Genomic DNA, 18,077 nt, shown 5'->3' on the forward strand with positions numbered 1-18,077 from the left:
TAGTCGGGTTCATTACCACTGAACCACAATGGCAACTCCCCATTTTTTACAGTCTTTATCCCAATAGTAGGCTATTTTCTTCTAACAATGATAAAACAATCATAGTAAGAGAAGGAACGATTTATTGTGCCCTTCTGGGCCACCTCTGGGCCTGGAAGCTTGTCGTCTGTGCCCAGGAGGGCCAGCCAGGGGCAGGGCTATCACCTAAGCTTGTGGATAATGTTAAAGTTTGCAGACCTGCCTGCAGAATTGGGGCCCCATTCCACACACGAGTGTCAGAATCTGCATTTCAGTAGGATCGCCTCAGAGCGGAGAAGCCTGCTGCTGGCCCCCAGGTCGCTCACGGAATCCTGGCCCAGCGAGAGGAGTGGATACTTATGGTCCCAGCTGAGCAAACACCAGGTAGCTCTTCTTCTTGCTCTTCTTGCTCAGCGGAGCAGCCTGGCTCTGAAGCCTTCGCCCCCAGGGTGTCACCCACCTGCCCTCCAGGGTGCCGCACCCCTTTCCAGGACAAAGTAACCTCCCTAGAGTCTCCCTGGGTCCATGTCTGCTTGCCTGCCCCAGGGCGCCTCACAGCCCTGCCCAGTGAAGTTCAGAATCCTTGATCTGGAAGCCAAGGGCCTCCGATTTGCCTCCCGCCTCCTCTGGCCCTGCCTCCTTCCACTTGTCCCGGGGCCTGATACCTCCAGGAGGACAAATCCCTGTTCCTCCCTTGCGTCTTGCACTTTCTTGCACCCCTACCTTTGCTGAAGATGTCCTTTTGATCCAGTGGTGGCTCCTGAATGTTGACCTAGGAGGGGGTTGCGGAGAGCCACCTGTCAGGGATGGGGGTGTGTGGGGTTTTGAACTCTGTTTTGGTAGGTTGGGTGAGTTGTCTGTCTGCAAGGCAGCATGTGGGTGGGTCGGCGGAAGGCTCAGGAGGCTGCCCCCCACCCTGCAACCTTGGCCGACCTGCGCGTTGAAATCCGACCATCCTCCGAGGCTCAGCCTGGCTACTTCCGCGATGCCCGCTCTCATGCTTCCCACCCCCACAGGGAGCCTCCCTCACGGAGCACACGGCACATTGGACTGCAGTGACCTGCTGGGGTTCGAACCCCCTTCCAGACTGCAATGATGGGATGGTGTGCCCGCCCCTCCTGAGGTTCGTCCTTGGTGCACCTTGCACTGGCAAAAATGGAGCCACAGCTTATCCTCACAGGATGGCCACAAAGAGTCCTTGTTTTAAAATATGGCATTTGGGAGTTCCCGTTGTGGCTCAGTGGGTTAAGAACCCGACTAGTATCCGTGAGGATGCGGGTTTAATCCCTGGTCTTGCTCAGTGGGTTGAGGATCCCGAGTTGCCTCAGCTGCAGTGTAGGGTGAGGATGTGGCTCCATCTGGCATTGCTGTGGCCACGCTGTAAGCGGGCAATGGTAGCTCCGATTGGACCCTTAGCCTGGGAACTTCCATATGCCGTGGGTGCAGCCCTAAAAAACAAAAAAAGTGGCATTTAATAGAAAATTTGAGGTCTAATAAGGCCCACACACCAGAGACTGGTCCCAACGAAGAGATGGTTTATTACACACCAATCCCAAGAGGAAGACCACACCACACGGGGAAGCACCGGGGGCAGGAGGGGCGGGGGAGGGGACGAGGGCAAGAGGCTTTCCTGTGATTTCCGTGGAAGGAATGGGTGAGGCTTAGGACCGGCTAGTCCGAACAACTGCTCTGCGACACGGGGGCTGTCCCTGGTCGCTGGTCCTGGTCCTGCGGGGGCAGAGCGTCTGGACTCCCAGGGAGGTGGTGGCGAGGTGAGCTCCGATGGGTGGCGTTGTATTTGACAAGGTTGTTTGGGGCCAAGATGTTTACCAGCTCTCGGAATTGGGTCATCCCGGGAGGGGCCGCCCCTCTAGGGTTGGAAAGGCCCCAGATGTCAAAGCACCAGCATCCAGAAAATAAAAGCCGTGGTTAATACAGTCCCAGACTTCAGAACTCGCTCCTGTGCCAGATGTTCGGGCCGAGCGGACAGCGGCCTCCTCGATCAACCTGTGTCCGGCCCCGGCATCTGGCTTCACGGACTGTTCTCACAGCTGGATCGGTTGGAGGTGGGGGGGGCGGGATGCGGGACAAAGGAGTGACACAGGATTTAAATGTCTGGCTCACAAGGTCCTTCTAGGGGCTCTGGCCCGTGATGCTCTAGGGAGCACCTGTGGGCTCCTGGGAAGTGTCTGCCCTCAGTGTGACCGTCTGTCAGGTTTGGAACAGCATCTTTCCAGGAGGCTGCGTTCTAGGAGGGGGTCTGCAGGCTGGGGGGAGGGGCCGCAGCACGAAGGCTAACTCACTGCGGGCAGGAGACAAACCTGGGAGAAATACTGTATCTTTCAGTTTAGGTGAAAGGTCCTTTGTGATCCAAGTACCAGCACAGACCAGTCCCTGTTTCAATCCTCACACGCAGCCCTGAGAGGCAGGAGGGCTGGGGTTACCAACTCCACGCCCAGGAGGGGTTTGTGCATGGGGGTCGGGGGAGGCCCCTCCCCGCCCCCAGAAGAGCACAAGCGTCTCGGTCCAAATGCTCTGGGTTTCAGTGCAAAACCCCCTCTGGCTCCAGGAGGAGGAAATCCTGCAGGGACTGGGGCAAGGGCAGGAGGGGCACGAGGCAGAAGCACTTCCCGCCGAACACCTTCCGAATGGCGCATCGGCAAAGATGCTGCAGGGAGCGCGGGGCGTGGGCCAAGGCCAAGAGGGACCGGTAGAAAGCCTGGTGCACCTGAAAAGAAGGTGGGGCGACTTCAGTCCGTGCACCTGGTACCGACAGTCGCCTTTTTCCAGCCGGGAGACCCCTGAAGGCCCAGGGCATCCTTTCTCGGCCCCCGATGAGGAAGGACCCACCAAAGCCACCCCCCACCCCCCCCACCCCCCAAGGGTCTTGGTCCTTCTCGAAAGTGCAGCTCCTGCCAAGTCGGAGGGAGGTCCGTTTGGGGTGATTTCAGATCCCGCAGATACATCCTTAAGCCCGCTCTGCCCACCCGTCCACAGAGCACGCTGCTGGTTCAGCCGTCTGCACAGACTCAAGTCAATGAAACACGAGGAGACATTCTCTAGAGGCTTCCAGAAAAAAAAAAAAAATTCTCTCTCTCTTTTTTTTCCAGGGCTGCACCTGTGGCATATGGAAGTTCCCAGGCTAGGAGCTGAATCGGAGCTGTAGTCACCAGCCTACACCACAGCCATAGGAATGCAGGATCCGAGCTGCGTCTGTCTGTGACCTACACCATGGCTCATGGCAATGCTGGATCCTTAACCCACTGAATGAGGCCAGGGGTCGAACCTGCGTCCTCCTGGTTACGAGTCAGGTTCGTTACTGCTGAGCCACAATGGGAACTCCTCTCTCTCTTTTTGAATCAGTGGTCCCCTGCGGACTTGGCTGCGCATGGATGCGGTACCCGCAGCTGCCTCGGTCATATCCTAAAAGCCGAGTGAAGATGAAGCCGACCTACGGAGGCCTGGACCTCGCAGCCCACCCTTTTCTGGACACTGGTTACGGGAGCCCCGACCTTAAGCCAGTGTGGTCCTTGCAGCCCACAGCACTTGCCACCAGACCCCAGGCTGCGCGATTACTGTGCCTCCGGAAGAAAAACCGATCCGCCGCCACTTGCCTTTCTCTTTGCTTCCCTGATGTTTTAGAGCCACCTGGGCATTCGTGCAAAACTGCACACGCGGGTGAGGAGAAAGAGACAGCAGCCTTGTGCTAACGGGGGAAGAAGGGGCAGCTCGCTCACCTGAAACACCTCCTCGGGGATCACCTCCTTCCAGGACTCGGAGACGCGGAGCTGCGGGTAGGAGTTGAAAAGGACCTCGATGGTCGTGGGGGCGGGCGCGCAGGTCTTCAGCACCTGGCAGCAAAGGGTGGGAGGCACGGCTTGGGTGGCCCGGCTTGGGGTCCAAGTGGGAAAAGGTGGGGAGACGGGGGGTGTGTGCGTGTGTGCGTGTGTGTGGTGTGCGTGTGTGAACGGATTCCCCTTCTGCCACTTCCTGGCTGTGGGACCTCACTATCCTCAGCCACGTGGGGACAGCGGCGACCCCAGTAACAGGACAGCAGGGTCGGTGCAGGCCCAAGGCCTTAGGCGCAGACAAGCACAGGGCAGGCTCTGCGAGGGGCTGTCTCATCACGAAGAGTCCCAGTCAAGAGCCACCATTCCCAGGAGGACTGTGCTGAGGGCGGCCTGGCTCCCTTGGTTCTCGAGAGCTGCTCAGAGAAAGGAAATAAGTACGTTTTTCTTTTTTTATAATTGAAGTATAGTTGATTTACAATTTTGTGCCAGTTTCTGCTGTATAGCAAAGTGACCCAGTCATATATATATATATTCATATATATATTCATATATATATATTCATATATATATATTCATATATATATATTCATATATATATTCATATATATATATTCATATATATATTCATATATATATATTCATATATATATATTCATATATATATATATTCATATATATATATATTCTTTTTCTCATATTATCTTCCATCCTGGTCTCTCCCAAGAGACTGGACAAAGTTCCCTGTGCTGTACAAGTCGGCTCACATTGCTTACCCACTCTAAATGGAAGAGTCTGCATCTATTAACCCCAGACTCCCAGTCCATCCAGTAAGGGCATCAGTTCTGATGGGAGGGTGTTTGGCCCAAGGATGGTGCTGCCAATTCCTTACTTGGATTTTCTCGTGTGTCGGGAAATGGGGGGAGAAGAATTGCTTTGCTGTTGAACTTCTTCTCGACTTGGCCTTTCCATTTTATTTTTCATCATCCCCACTGGCAAAGGATGCCTACTTTCGAATTTGCAAATTCTACAATTCACGTCTATCAGCTTCCTCATAAACGTGGAAACCCTATTTGCTTTAAAAAAAAAAAAGAACTTTTTTTTTTTGTTGCTGTTATGGAGAATTTGAATGTACACAAACAAACGTAGACGAAACAGTATGATAAACCCACGTGTACCCCCATCAGCTCATGGCCAATCCTGCCCCGTCCACACCTCCAGCTCCTCCCCCTTAATGTTATTTTAGAGTATGTTCAATATATCCTACCATTTTATCTGTAAATATTTGTGTATCTCTCTCTCTCTCTCTTTTTTTTGCTTTTTAGGGCCACACCTGCAGCATATGGAAGTTCCCAGGCAAGGGGTCCAACTGGAGCTGCAGCTGCTGGCTTCCACCACAGCCACAGCAACGCCAGATCTGAGTCACATCTGCAACCTACATCACAGCTCTCAGCAACACTGGATCCTTAACCCACTGAGTGAGGCCAGGGATCGAACCCGGGTCCTCATGGATACTAGTTGGGTTCATTATGATGAGAACTCCTGTGTACCTCTTAAAGGAAGTTTAGAAGAAACATAAACACAGAAACCTATATAACAGCTGAGAAATTAACAGTAGTTTCTTAGAATTATCTTACATACAGTCAATGTTTAAATTCACACATTTCTCTTCAATGCCATTAAATAAAAAGCAATCATTTGTTGTTTGAATAAGAATTCAGTTAAGGCGAACACCTTTACATCAGTTGATATTATGTATTCACAGGTCTCTTTTGTTTCATGTGATTTATTTGTTGAGGAAACTGGATTATTTGTCCTGTAGAGTTTCTCACTGTTGGGATTTTGCTGATTGCAGCCCCGTGGGGTTTTTGAACCTGCTGTTCTTTCTCTGCTGTCTGTAAATTAGTGGCTCGATTTAGAAGCTTGATCAAACTCAGATTTGATTTTGGGGATGGGCAGGGCAACTTCATTGTTCTCTGTCTTTGAGGTTTAAGATTTACCGAGTGCTGTAAAATTGTCCTTATTTCGTGGTTGCGAAGGCTGAGGTTACGTAACTCTTCTAAGGTCAGGAGTACAGCAGTCAGAGCCGAAAGCTACACGTGGCCTGTGTCACGCTGACTGGGGCTCCTTGAACACAGTCGGTATGGACGCTCCCTGTACCGTTTGCTCGGCTTCTTTCAGATCTAACCCCTCTTACAGAGACAGAAAAGCAAAGTTAAAAAAAAATACTTTTCAAGCCTTTGTTCAGAGATGACCACTATCAACATTTTGTATCTACTAAGGTTCTATGCATTTAGACAAGGAATTAATACATCTAACAGAATTGAACTAGCGCTTTGCATATTATTTTTAACTTGATTTTTCATCAAAATCATTGTGAACCACTCAGAAGTCATGACTGAACATTTTTAGTGGCCATATTATATAATGTATCATAATGAATTCAACAAATGAACCATTATAAGTTGCTTCAATATTTTTTGATATTATAAACAATGAACAGCTCTGAAAGCAGTCCTCTTTTTGCCTCCAACTATTCTTACTTTAAAGCTTTTATTTATTTATTTTTCCATTTTAGGGCTGCACCTGCGGCACTTGGAAGTTCCCGGGCTGGGGTCGAGTCAGAGCTGTGGCTGCCGGCCTATGCCACAGCCACAGCAATGCCAGATCTGATCCACATCTGCCACCTACACTGAAGCTCATGGCAACGTTGGATCCTTAACCCACTGAGCAAGGCCGGGGATCAAACCCGCATCCTGTGTCAGGTCCTTAACCCACTGAGCCACGATGGGAACTCCTAAAGCTTTTAAACCACACTGACAAATTGAAAGTAAGTTGTTACACTTTTAAAAGAACCGAGTGTGAGAGTGCCTCTTTTTTTCCTACCCAGGCCATCTCATCAGTTATTAAATTTGATAGGTACAAGGTGGAGCGTCTCCTTTTGGCTGACCATTTGTCTTTCTTCTTTTGTGAATTACTAACTTCAGTCTTTAGCTCATTTTTTACTATGTGTTCATTTTTTCCATTACATTTTAAATACACTTATTTATTAAGGCTACTTCTTAGGTAGACGATCATTTTGCACATAATGATGTTGCTTCCACCTCAGTATTAATATTTATTTATTTTTCTTGTCCTATGACATTGGCTAGAGCTTTAAATTCAATGTTAAGTAATAATATTGATAGCAGGCATCATCATCTTAGTCGTAATTTTCATAGGACTGTCTATCATCTCTACTGTTTCACCATAATCTTAGATATCAGTTTCACAGAAATACTTTGCTCTTTTTTTTGTCTTTTTAGGGCTACACCCAGAGCATATGGAATTTCCCAGGCTAGGGGTCGAATCAGACCTGTGGCTGCTGGCCTTTGCCACAGCCACAGCAATGCAGGATCTGAGCTGTATCTGTGACCTATGTCACAGCTTACAGCAACGCCAGATCCTTAACCCCCTGGGTTAGGCCAGGGATCGAACCTGCATCCTCATGGACAGTAGTCAGATTCATTACTGCTGAGCTACAAAGGAAATTCCAATACTTTGTTCTAAGTCAAGGAAATATTTTTCTATTCCTAATTTACTACAAATTTTATGATTTAATTTAATTCTTCACCTTTTTCTATCCAGGTTGATACAAAAAGATTTTCCCATATTGACCTATTTTTGCCTTTATAAAACAGATTCTATTTGGCTATTGTTCTAAATGTAATGGCAGATTCCATTTGCTAAGATTTTTGCATCTCTTTTAATAACTAAATTTGGTTTATAGTTTTAGTTTTTTGGGGCTAATCTTATCAGGTTTTAATATCACTTTATGTTAACATAGTAAAACTATCTGAGAAAATTTCTATCTTTTTAGTACTCTGGAAGATTTTTAAAAGTAGGTAATTTTTGGAAATAAGAAAATATGATAGATCTTGAAGTTGAATCTTTTTAGCCTAGCTGTTAGTTACAGGTGATAATTTTATATTTTTTATTTCTTTCATGGTTACTGGTTTTCTTTGTTTTGATTTCTTTGGGGCTCAGTTATTAATCTACATTTTCCTGGAAAACAATCTGCATTTTAAAGAGATTTAGCATTGCATATGTACTAGGATTCTAACAGGAAGCAGATGGCACACTGGATATAGGATTGTTCCAGGAGGCTTTATTGATACAGGGCCTACCTGGCCAGGTGTGAGCACAAGGGAATCACAAGGAAGAGTACATTGATGGGGAGCTGCTAGCAGAGCTACTTCCGCTCCTGGGCCTGCAGGGTGAGAGGCTGCGGCGGGGAGGGGGTGGGGGGGTAGCTGCTGCACCAGGAGCAGGGTCCTCGGCTGGGGACACACAGCCAGCCCGAAGCTGAGAGGGTGTGAGGTAACTGCCTCCTCTGACCTCACTCTTCTTTCCTCCTCCAGCTTTGGGGACACCGCCCTGGGGAAACCCAGGGAGCAGAGGGCCTCGTGGATGTGTCTAGGAGGCGGAGAAGAAATTCAGCCAGGGGCTGTTTCCGCTGTGTCTATGACTAAGGGCCCTTTCTGATTTGAAAGTCTCTGTCACTGTCTTTGCAATTTTTTTCATGTTTCGTCTGGCTGGACTTTTGTCTAGTTTAGTTTCTTCTCAAGGCATCAGCTATTGGATTTCATTGATCAGTTCTCTTTAAAAATATTCCAACCCTTTAATTTTTGCTTTATCATTAGTAATCCCTTTCCCAAGGAGTTTCTCGTTCCAGCTCCTTGGATTGATGGCTCAGTTAACCTGGCAGTATGTTTTTCCTTGAGTCACCATAAAAGCCATCCTAAAAGGGGTATGGATCTTCCTTTGAACAGTCTGTGGTCAGAGCCATACGGTTTGAGGGACAATGTTGTCGCTGCCTTTCATTCTTAAATAGTCTGCAATTAAACAACTAATGATGCGGTATTCATTTGGGAGTGTGCTATGAAATGTTCAAAAAGTCAAATTATTTGAAAAAAATAATTTTTGCTATTAACTTTCTGGTGTATTCTAGCTGTAAATAATGTGTGACTTTGGAGTATCACAAGGTGAATTCTGTTTGCATGGTTCAAAGTTCAACATGTATATGCCACACTTACGATCTGAAGCTTCTAAAATTCTTCCCACTTGATTTATGGGGAAGATTGAGATGTGAATTTAAAAGCCCTCTAGAATTACTATTTTTCAGTTAGTTTCTCCACTTCAACATAATCTTTTGTCTTTGCTATGGACTGCATCCTTTATCAATGTCAGGTGAATCTTTTCTTCTCATTTTGTGTATTTCCCTAGAATCCGTCTACATTGCATACTGATATCAATATATCATTTTCTGGGGGTGGGTCATGCTCGCCGAATGCAGAAGTTCCTGCCAGGGATCACACCTGAACCAGAGCATCGGCCCGAGCCACAGCAGTGACAATGCTGGGTCCTTAACCCACTGCATCACCAGGGAACTCCTCTATACATCATTTTATTTTCAGTTTTTGCTAGAATTACCTCTGCCCACTCTTTAACTTTGACCTTTTGTTTCACGATGTTTTAAAGTGTTTGAGATTCTCTCTATTGGTAACAGGGTAATTTAAAGAATATATATTGATTGTTATAAATAACCTACAGGGTCCTCTATTTTCGTCTTTGTGATTTTTTTATGCGCCTGGTTTCCTTTATTGTCCGATTTCCGTTACATGGGCTTGTGTTTTCTTTGTATTTACCTTTTATATTTTGGAATCCGTATCCTATTTAAAATTTTACTCGTGGTTATTTTAAAAATATGTATAAACCTATCATTATCTGAACATCAAAGTAGTATCTTTTGGGTTCTGGATGTGCCATTATGCCTTCTCTCACATCTCTCTCTCTTAACCAATGCTTCTCCCTCCTTAATAACACCTGAAGTTTGAGTTCCGGATTATAATTAACACCAGATCATATTTTACATTGTATAGCTCCTTTGGTAGTTGCATTTCGTTTTTCAACCTCCTTTACAATTATTTAAGTTTCCTCTATTTTAACTGGATTGTTTAATCCACTCATTTACTAGATATTCAGCAAGTCAGGGCTTGTGCCATGCCTGTGTGACACCAAGGCTGTCGCAGAATTTTACAGTCCCAAACAATACCGTCCCTAATAATACTACCAACAACATGTAGGTGCCACTGCACTATGGTGCGGGAGGCGCCAGGTGTTAGGAATGGATTTGCAGCAGGGTGGTGAGTGGGTCAGGGAAAGATTTCTGGGGGAAGCGACATTCAAGCTAAGACCTGGAGTCGGACTCACAAAAGGTTATGGAGAGTTCTGCGGGCGAGTGTGTTGTAGACGAGGACACACTTGCCGAGAGTGGGAGGTGAGAGGGAACCAGAGAGATGGGCTGCAGAGCGACCCGGAGTTAGACGCGGGGAGCGGTGAGAACTGAGTCTGGAGAGGAAGGCAGGGTCAGATCCAGAAGAGCGACCTCTGCCACGACAGGAGGCTGGACTGTGTCTTGAGGACACCGGGCTGAGGGGAGGAGCCATCGGGTCGATTTTATTTAGAAATATCACCATGGCTACCGTGTTGTGAAAACTTTCAGGGGGCGATACTGGAGGCAGCGAGCCCAGGTACCAGCATATTTTTGCAGCTTAGGGGTGAGGTGGTGGTGGCCTCAACTCAGCGGGTGGCCGCCAGGATGGGAAGAGAAGAAAGACGTTGAGACGTGTAAGGGGTTGAGCTTCCCCTTCCTGAGACGGTCCTTCCCTCGTCTCTGGTCCGGGGGAGGAGGCCCACCCCACGTGGCCCTGAGCCTCCACCACTCCACCTCGCCCGGCGCTGTGTCAGCTCATCGCATCCTCCACTGTGCAATGTTCTTCACCAGCTTCCAGGAAACTACACTTTGATGCCGTCGCCTGCCTCGCTGTTGCTCCGACTTCCCTCTGCCGCCTTCCCACCTGTCTTCTCTGCTGGAAGGGCCTTGGATTCAGTCCTCATTCCTCTTCTCCGTGTACCCCTCCCCGGTGATCTCACTGGGTCTCCTGGCTTTCAAGATACCATCCCCATGCCACCGACCCTCAAGAGCGTATTTCCAGATGGGTCAAGCCTTCCTCCCTCCCAAGCTCTGTTTTTTTTTTTTTTTGTCTTTTTGCCTTTTCTAGGGCCGCTCCAGCGGCATATGGAGGTTCCCAGGCTAGGAGTCAAATTGGAGCTGTAGCCTCCAGCCTATGCCAGAGCCACAGCAAAGCGGAATCCACAGCTCACGGCAACGCCAGATCCTTAACCCACTGAGAGACGCCAGGGACGGAACCTGCAACCTCATGGTTCCTAGTCGGATTTGTTAACCACTGCGCCACGACGGGAACTCCCCAAGCTCTGGGCTTGAGTGTCCAACTGCCTCCTTCCTATCTCCTCTTGGCTGCTCTGCCTCACTCTTAACATACTGAAAACAGAGCTTCTGAGCCTCCTCCCTGAAGCCCAGACCTGCTCTATCCGTAAGCTCTCCCGAGTCAGCGGATGGCACGCACACCTCTTCTTCCAATACCCCAGGCTAAAAGCCTTGGGTTCGCCCCGGACTCCTTTTTATTCTCCCACAGCCAATGTGTTAAGACATCCTGTTGGCTCTACCTTCCAAATAGATCCAGAGGCAGACCACCTCCCTCGTCCACACCACCGGCATCCCTCGGGTGGAGTGTGGCAACCACCTCCAGCTGTCCTCTCCCCTTCTCCTCTCCTCCTTCGAAGGTTCTTCCTCAACATGGAGACCACAGGAGCCTCCTGAAATGTTAGCCATACCGTGCTGCTCAAACCACTGCAATGGCCAAAGTCATTATAGGTCCCCCCCCCCGCCCCCGTGACTGGTGCCTCCTCCATCTCACCTCCGGCTACTGTCCCACTGGCTCTCTCCACCTTCAGCCACACTGGTTCCGTGTGGGCCCCCACATGCATCATGCCCACTCCAGCCTTGGGGCCAGGGACTGGTGGCCCATCTGCTGGGCTGCTCTTTGCCTGGACGCCTGCTTACCTGATTCCCTCACCTCTCTCAAGTCTACTCAAAAACCACCCATCCTGGGAGTTCCCGTTCTGTCTCAGCGGGTTAAGAACCCAACAATACCTCTGTGAGGATGTAGGTTCGGTCCCTGGCCTGGCTCAGTGGGTTAAGGGTCTGGCCTTGCTGCAAGCTGAGAGGGAGGCTGCAGAGGCGGCTCGGATCTGGGATGGCTGTGGCTGTGGTGTAGGCCTGCAGCTGCCACCCAATGTGACCCCTGGCCCAGGAACTTCCATATGCTGCAGGTGCAGACATAAAAAGAAAAAAACAACCCCCCCCAAAAAAAAACCCCACCCATCCTAACTGCTCTCTTTAAAATTCACTGCCTCTCGCCCTGCTTCTTCTCTCTGGGTCCTTGTCATTTTATAGGCCTAAGTACTATGCTAATCATTTAATGTCTCTCTCCCAATGACAGTCCCATGATGGCAGGAATACGTATTTCCCCCTGATCTATTCACTCATTAGCTATCCTAAGCACCTGCTATGTGCCTGGCAAATGGCTGATGCTCAGTAAATATCTGCTGAATAAGAGAATAAATAGAATTTTTTTTTTCAAAAATGCATTACAAAGCCAAGTCTTATGAGCTCTTGAAAGCTAAAAGTCTTCTGCCAACAAAAATGAAAGCTATCTTGGCTGAATCTAGAATTCTAGCATCCAAACCTTTTCTTTGAAAATCTGTAGATGTTATTTTGTCTTATGGTAACACTGCAGCAGAGAAATCTGAGACCAGTCTGAATTTTATTCTTTTATGAATAATCTGTTTTGTGCTCGGATACTCTGCAAGATTCCCCCATGCTCTTTCAGAACATCTATTCAACTTCTCTAAGTTAAGAATTTTTTAGTGCAGCTGAGTTTTCTTCTATTGTGTCTTTGACTATTATTTCCCATCCACTTGTATGTTTTTCAGTAACATTGCTTATCTGTGGGTTGGCTCTCTGCTCTGTGTCCTTCACGACCATCACTTTCTCTTTTAGTCTCTTGGCTTTGTTTTTTCTTCCTCGTTTAAGATCTTTTAACATTAGTCCCTTTTATTGTTGTTGTTGTTGTTTTGTCTTTTTAGGGCTGGACGCATGACATTTGGAGGTTCCCAGGCTAGGGGTCGAATCAGAGCTGTAGCCGCCAGCCTATGCCATAGCAACACAGGATCTGAGCCACATCTGCGACCTACACCACTGCTCATGGCAACCCTGGATCCTTAACCCACTGATCGAGGCCCGGGATCGAACCTGCAACCTCATGGATACCAGTCAGATTCATTTCTGCTGAGCCATGATGGGTACTCCAACACTAGTCCTTTGTAGTGAACACTGACTGTGACTTCCTAACACTCCAAATGATTAAGTTAATACGATCATGATACTTCCATCCCCCTTATGGTTCGGGGAAGGGCAGATTTAAGCTAACTAGGGCCAATAAAACACAAGGAAGGACACCTTCAGGGCTTCTTGAGAAGAGCAGCTGGATATGAACAGGAAGCTGGTTGGCTCAGCTGTTGCTAGAAGCCACCATGTGACCAAGAGAGGAACCATTCTGAGGGTAAGGCTGACTCATGCTGAGGTTGGAAAGTATCTGGTTCTTTGACATCATGGAGACTTGGAAGCAACCAATCCTGAAGCCTGCTTTTCTTCTGTGCTTCTCGTTCCATGAGGAACAAGGGAGGCTGGAATCATGTCAGACAGGAGGTGTCTGGTGGGGGCTGTGACTATGAGAAGCAGCTGCCTAGAGGTGTCGGAGCCCTGGAGATGCAGGTGCTGGTGTAGAAGCCGCCCAAGGCAGAGAAAGAGGAGGAGAAGACCTCGGCTTCTTGCCACCCTTCACATCTAATTTCCCACGGCGTCTCCCTTGGCTGAGTCCAGCCAGAAGCCAGCTGATCTGGGACTCTGTGTTGGCTCAAAGGGGCCAGCTGCACTGCCCATGCCCTCAGGAGGCGGTCTGAGGGTGAGCAGACAAAGAGAAACTTCACTTACACATCATGGGTTTCATTTTTTTTTTTTTTGGTCTTTTTAGGGCTGCACCTGTGACATATGGAGGTTCCCAGGCTAGGGGTCAAATCAGAGCTACAGCTACTGGCCTCCACCACAGCTCACGGCAAAGCCAGATCCTTACTTAATCCACTGGGCAAGGCCAGGGATCAAACCCACGTCCTCATGGATACTAGTCCGATTCACTACTGCTGAGCCACAATGGGAACGCCTCTTTTTTTTTTTTTTTTTTTTTAAATGGGTACATTGCTCAGCACATGGAAGTTCCCCAGCCAGGAACTGAATCCAAGCCACAGTGGCAACCTACTGACCAGATCCTTTAACCCACCATGATGCACCAGGGATCAAACCTGTGCCTCTGTAGCAACCTCGGCCACTGCAGTCGCATTCTTAACCCACTGCTCCACAGCAGGAATTCTCTCTCTCTTTTTTTTTTTTAATGAATCAGTTCTGCCTTTTACTTCCTTTAACCCGTAATCTAATCTACCACTGTGCTTTTGCTTTTTTTTTAACATAATTCTTCTCTTCCATCTTCCTTTTTTTGTCATTCTATTGACTTCTCTTCTTAACCTGTTTGGTTTTATAGATTTTTTTTTTTTTAATCCACACCTGTGGCATGCAGAAGTTCCTGGGGTCAGGAATCAAACCCGTGCCACAGCAGTGACAATGCTGGATCCTTTGCCAACTGAGCCACAAGGGAACTCATGGTTGTATGGATTTAAAGGCTAGATCTTCTTATGCTCCACAGAGGATGGCACCCATGGCACGTGACTGCCCAGATTTTCTTCTGGATCTTTGGGTGAGAAGTATGGATTTCCTCTCTATTCTCAGGACGCTCTGTCATTTTGCTTTTTCAGCCCTTCACCCTTCCACGAATCCATTTATTTTTCTCTGTGTTCATCTCTGGTTAAGGTGAGATCCAGACGTGAGGTCTAGCAACATGCTGGGGAAGTCCACGGTCCGCTCTCTGTCTGCCTGTGAGACGGGGGTGGGGAGAGCAAAGTGGAGGAAGGCTGGGTGATGCCCAGCCCAGTTTCCCCTTTGCCCACCCACCTGGGGACCTGGAGGCCTCCTCCTCCTGCCCTCTCCCCAGCGGAGTTAGCAGGTTGCTATGCAACTGGGTTCCTCAGTTTCCACCTGGCACACAGTGCCCCTCCCAGGATGCACTGCGCCTCCACGAGCAGCCCTCACTGCCTGGGGGGCTCGAGCGGCTGTGTGGGACATCCGCCTGGACACTAGGACCACCCAGCAGCGGCGCGGCAGCCCCTCCGGACTCAGACAGGAGGTCTTGGTGCTGGTGCCGCGGATCCGCTTTCTCCCCTCCCCCGCTCCCTTCCCTCCTGTCTACGTCTTCCCAGAAATTTTAACACGGAGACAGGAGCAGCTGCCCTTTTAAATTGGTAATCATGCTCCGATGAGCATCTCTGGTCCCCTCCCTGCCTCAAATTTGTTTTTTCCCCTAATCCATTCCTGTCACAAGCTTGGGCTTAAGTGGGCTTTAGAGAAGGAGCGAGGCACAGAATGGACATGGGAGGCTGAGCTGCAGAAGGAGAGCCAGGCGGGGCTGTGCGTCTTCCCACCCAGCCTCGCACCCCACCGGGTGCTCTTGATGTGTTCGTATTTCTGGCTTACAGGAGCCAGCCATTTCCTGGGGGCCAGCAGTCCCTGAATTCAATCGTCTCCCTTCTGCGTTGGGAGAAAACCAAGCCATTAAGAAGAGCCGTTCGCACTGGACCCCTCCCCCCAGAGCCAGGCTGTTAATCTTGCTGTGGCATCCGGGCCAATTCCTGCATCTTCGGACTCACCTGGACCCTCCAGCTACCCTCTAATGGGCCCGCTCACTACTCTCTGTGAAATATTCAGTGCTTCCCAGGGGCTGCCTGCAACCTGGACACCCCCCCCTCTGCTGCCCCCCCCAAGAGCTGTCCTCCCCCGGCAAGAAGCCCTCCTCCAGGCCCCTCCTCCCTGGGTCACGGACTGTGACAAAGTCTTATTGCCTGTCTCTGGGAATTCATTTCCTGTCTCTCCTCTGTTCCACCTCTCTGGGGCTCCTGGGCCCTCCCCACCCCCGCAGCACTGGGCCCCCTCATGTTTGCCAGGCAGCTGGCTGCCTTCATTATTTTTACGCCAACACAGTTTAAAAATCTCCGCTGCCTCCTTGCTGTCTGCGGAGAAGCGGCTGCCACATTACTCTGACACGCTGATGTCATTAGCGCCCAGGCACGCTCTCTTCAGCTAATGAGGCGGCAGAAAGAAAATTAAGGGGGAAAAAAATCACACCGGCGCATTGCTTTATATGTAGATGGAGAAAAAAGGCCAGAGCAAGGAAAAGGGAGCGAGGTTTCCAAGAGCGCGCCTCCCCCTCCCTCGGGGCACGGTGCACCCGCTGCCCAGTCGGGGAGCCTGGACACGGAGCCCTGGCTTTTGGCCTATTGCTACCCCAGGAGTCTGGGAAACGGCTGAGAGATGGGAGTGTGAGGTCACATTGCCTAATTCCCTAACGAGGTAAAAAGAAAACACAAAAACTTTAGGTCCATGTTTTCAGCTCGGTCAGGGCCCAGAAGGTGAGGCAAGACTGGAGATGTGCACGTGGTTCTAGAATCCTTCTCACCAACCACCTCCATTTCTCCTTTCCAGTTACCTGGATCCTGCACCTGGACTGCACGACCGGCCCTTTAGGCCAGCGTGTTCTCCACCCCTGAGCACAGAAGTCACCTGCCCAGTTGTCACTGGATGATGTCACCTCTCAAAGTGATGTAATCGCTTCGCATTGTTCTTAAGACAAAGGCTTAAACGTTTAACCAGAGCCCTCCCCCGCATCCCAGCTCAGCTGGCTCCCTCTTGCTGTCTCTTCTCCAGCTACTCCCGCATCCTCCCCCGCGTCCCCTGCCCCCACAGGTTGCATTGCTCCTTCTGCCCCAGGACATTGGCCTGTGCTGTTCCTTCTGCCTGGAATGGCTTTCCCTCCCCTCATCACATACCTAAGTCTGTAGTCTTCAGATATGGGGTCACTCTATAAGAGCTTGAGGGAGCCTTGGACACACAACCTCTCCCTCCCCTGCCCAGCCAGGTCTGGCCCCTCTCTGCCACTCCCAAGGTTTGGAGGGCCTTGGCTTTGCAGCTTTTCACACCATAGCAGTTTCCCAGTGGTGTGTGTGTGGCTGTCCAAGTCGAGGCCACCTCGCCCACATGACCAGCAGCTCCCGGGGGGCAGGAAAAACCCTGGCTCCCATTCAATAGTGTAACTCCAGCATCCAGCACAGCCGGTCCCTAGAAACATTTGCTGAATGAATGAATGTTTACAGGATGCCTGTGGGGGAGAGCTTTCATCATGTCCCCAACTCGGTCCGGGCTTATGACGGCCCAGGGGAGGAAGGTGAGCAAGGCCCTTTATTCCCGAACAAGCCTCTAACCCCAAAAGTCAACTGGCAGCAACCAGTCTGGATCCACACTCGTGTGTGTTTCTCTGCCTTCCTGCCTGCTCTCCTCCAGGCGGGGCCCCATCTGGCCTGACAACTTCCAGAATTCCAGCCTGGCAGCAGCCCGATCCCGCGCCTGCACCTGCCCTCGCACCCCATCCCCGACTCTGGTGTTAACTAGCGGTCAGCCGGGCAGAAAGGCCTGGCATTGTCAACATGCTTGCTTCCCAAGCCGTGACACCGCTTTGATGTTCGCGGCAGCGCAGTGCGCACGGCTCCGATGGATGCTTCCAGTCCGCCTGCCGCGGAGACGGGGCCTTTGTCTGGGCACGGGAGAACTGTGATTTATGTCATGGGCTCGCTGTGAAACCTTTTGCCTCAGTAATTCTGAGCTCCGTGGGTGTCTCTTTACATCTATTTAAAGCACGGCTGCTGCCCACGGCCTGCGTGCTCTGTGACACTCCCCGTGCCTCTGTGTGCGCCTTGCCGTGGCGCTGAGTCTTGCCTGCACTGCATCTTTGTGGCTCCTTTCAGCGTGTTTGCTGCGCACTCAACGGGACTGCTGAGCCGAGTCGGGTCGGCCCTTTGATGTCCGGTGTGTTGATGAGACCCCTTCCCTGGCGGAGCCCTCGCAGGGGGCCTGGGTGGAAGCGGATGCTGCCGCCAGACTTCCAGAGTGTTCGCGCTGGGTTGTCCCGAGGCGAGGCCACAGCATGACCGGCACTGGAACGTCCGCTCAGAGGACGCCCAGGGCGGTGGCAAACGTGTTCCTGTTTGCGGTCTGCACCGGGGGCCACTCTCTCGTGGGGCGCTCCTTCCAAGTGTGGGAGACTTGGGCGCAAAGAGATCGGATGCCCACTTCCAAAGATTTAACTGCAG

The 18,077-nt window shown here is 50.1% G+C and overlaps 1 protein-coding gene across 1 annotated transcript in view; it reads right to left on the reverse strand.

Moving 5' to 3' along the window:
* Positions 1 to 1,536: 1,536 nt before the first annotated feature.
* The window catches only part of ASB18 (ankyrin repeat and SOCS box containing 18), a 64,690-nt gene continuing 48,149 nt past the window's right edge, over positions 1,537 to 18,077 (reverse strand). Inside the window, exons 5-6 of the mRNA XM_047773840.1 lie at positions 3,756 to 3,869; positions 1,537 to 2,746 (exon numbers count right to left, since the gene is read on the reverse strand). Coding sequence (XP_047629796.1) covers positions 2,561 to 2,746; positions 3,756 to 3,869 — 300 coding nt within the window. The 3' untranslated portion in view covers positions 1,537 to 2,560. The remainder of the gene's footprint in view (positions 2,747 to 3,755; positions 3,870 to 18,077) is intronic.

The sequence above is a fragment of the Phacochoerus africanus genome, chromosome 3 (genome assembly GCF_016906955.1).
Source record: "Phacochoerus africanus isolate WHEZ1 chromosome 3, ROS_Pafr_v1, whole genome shotgun sequence".
NCBI classification, from domain to species: domain Eukaryota; kingdom Metazoa; phylum Chordata; class Mammalia; order Artiodactyla; family Suidae; genus Phacochoerus; species Phacochoerus africanus.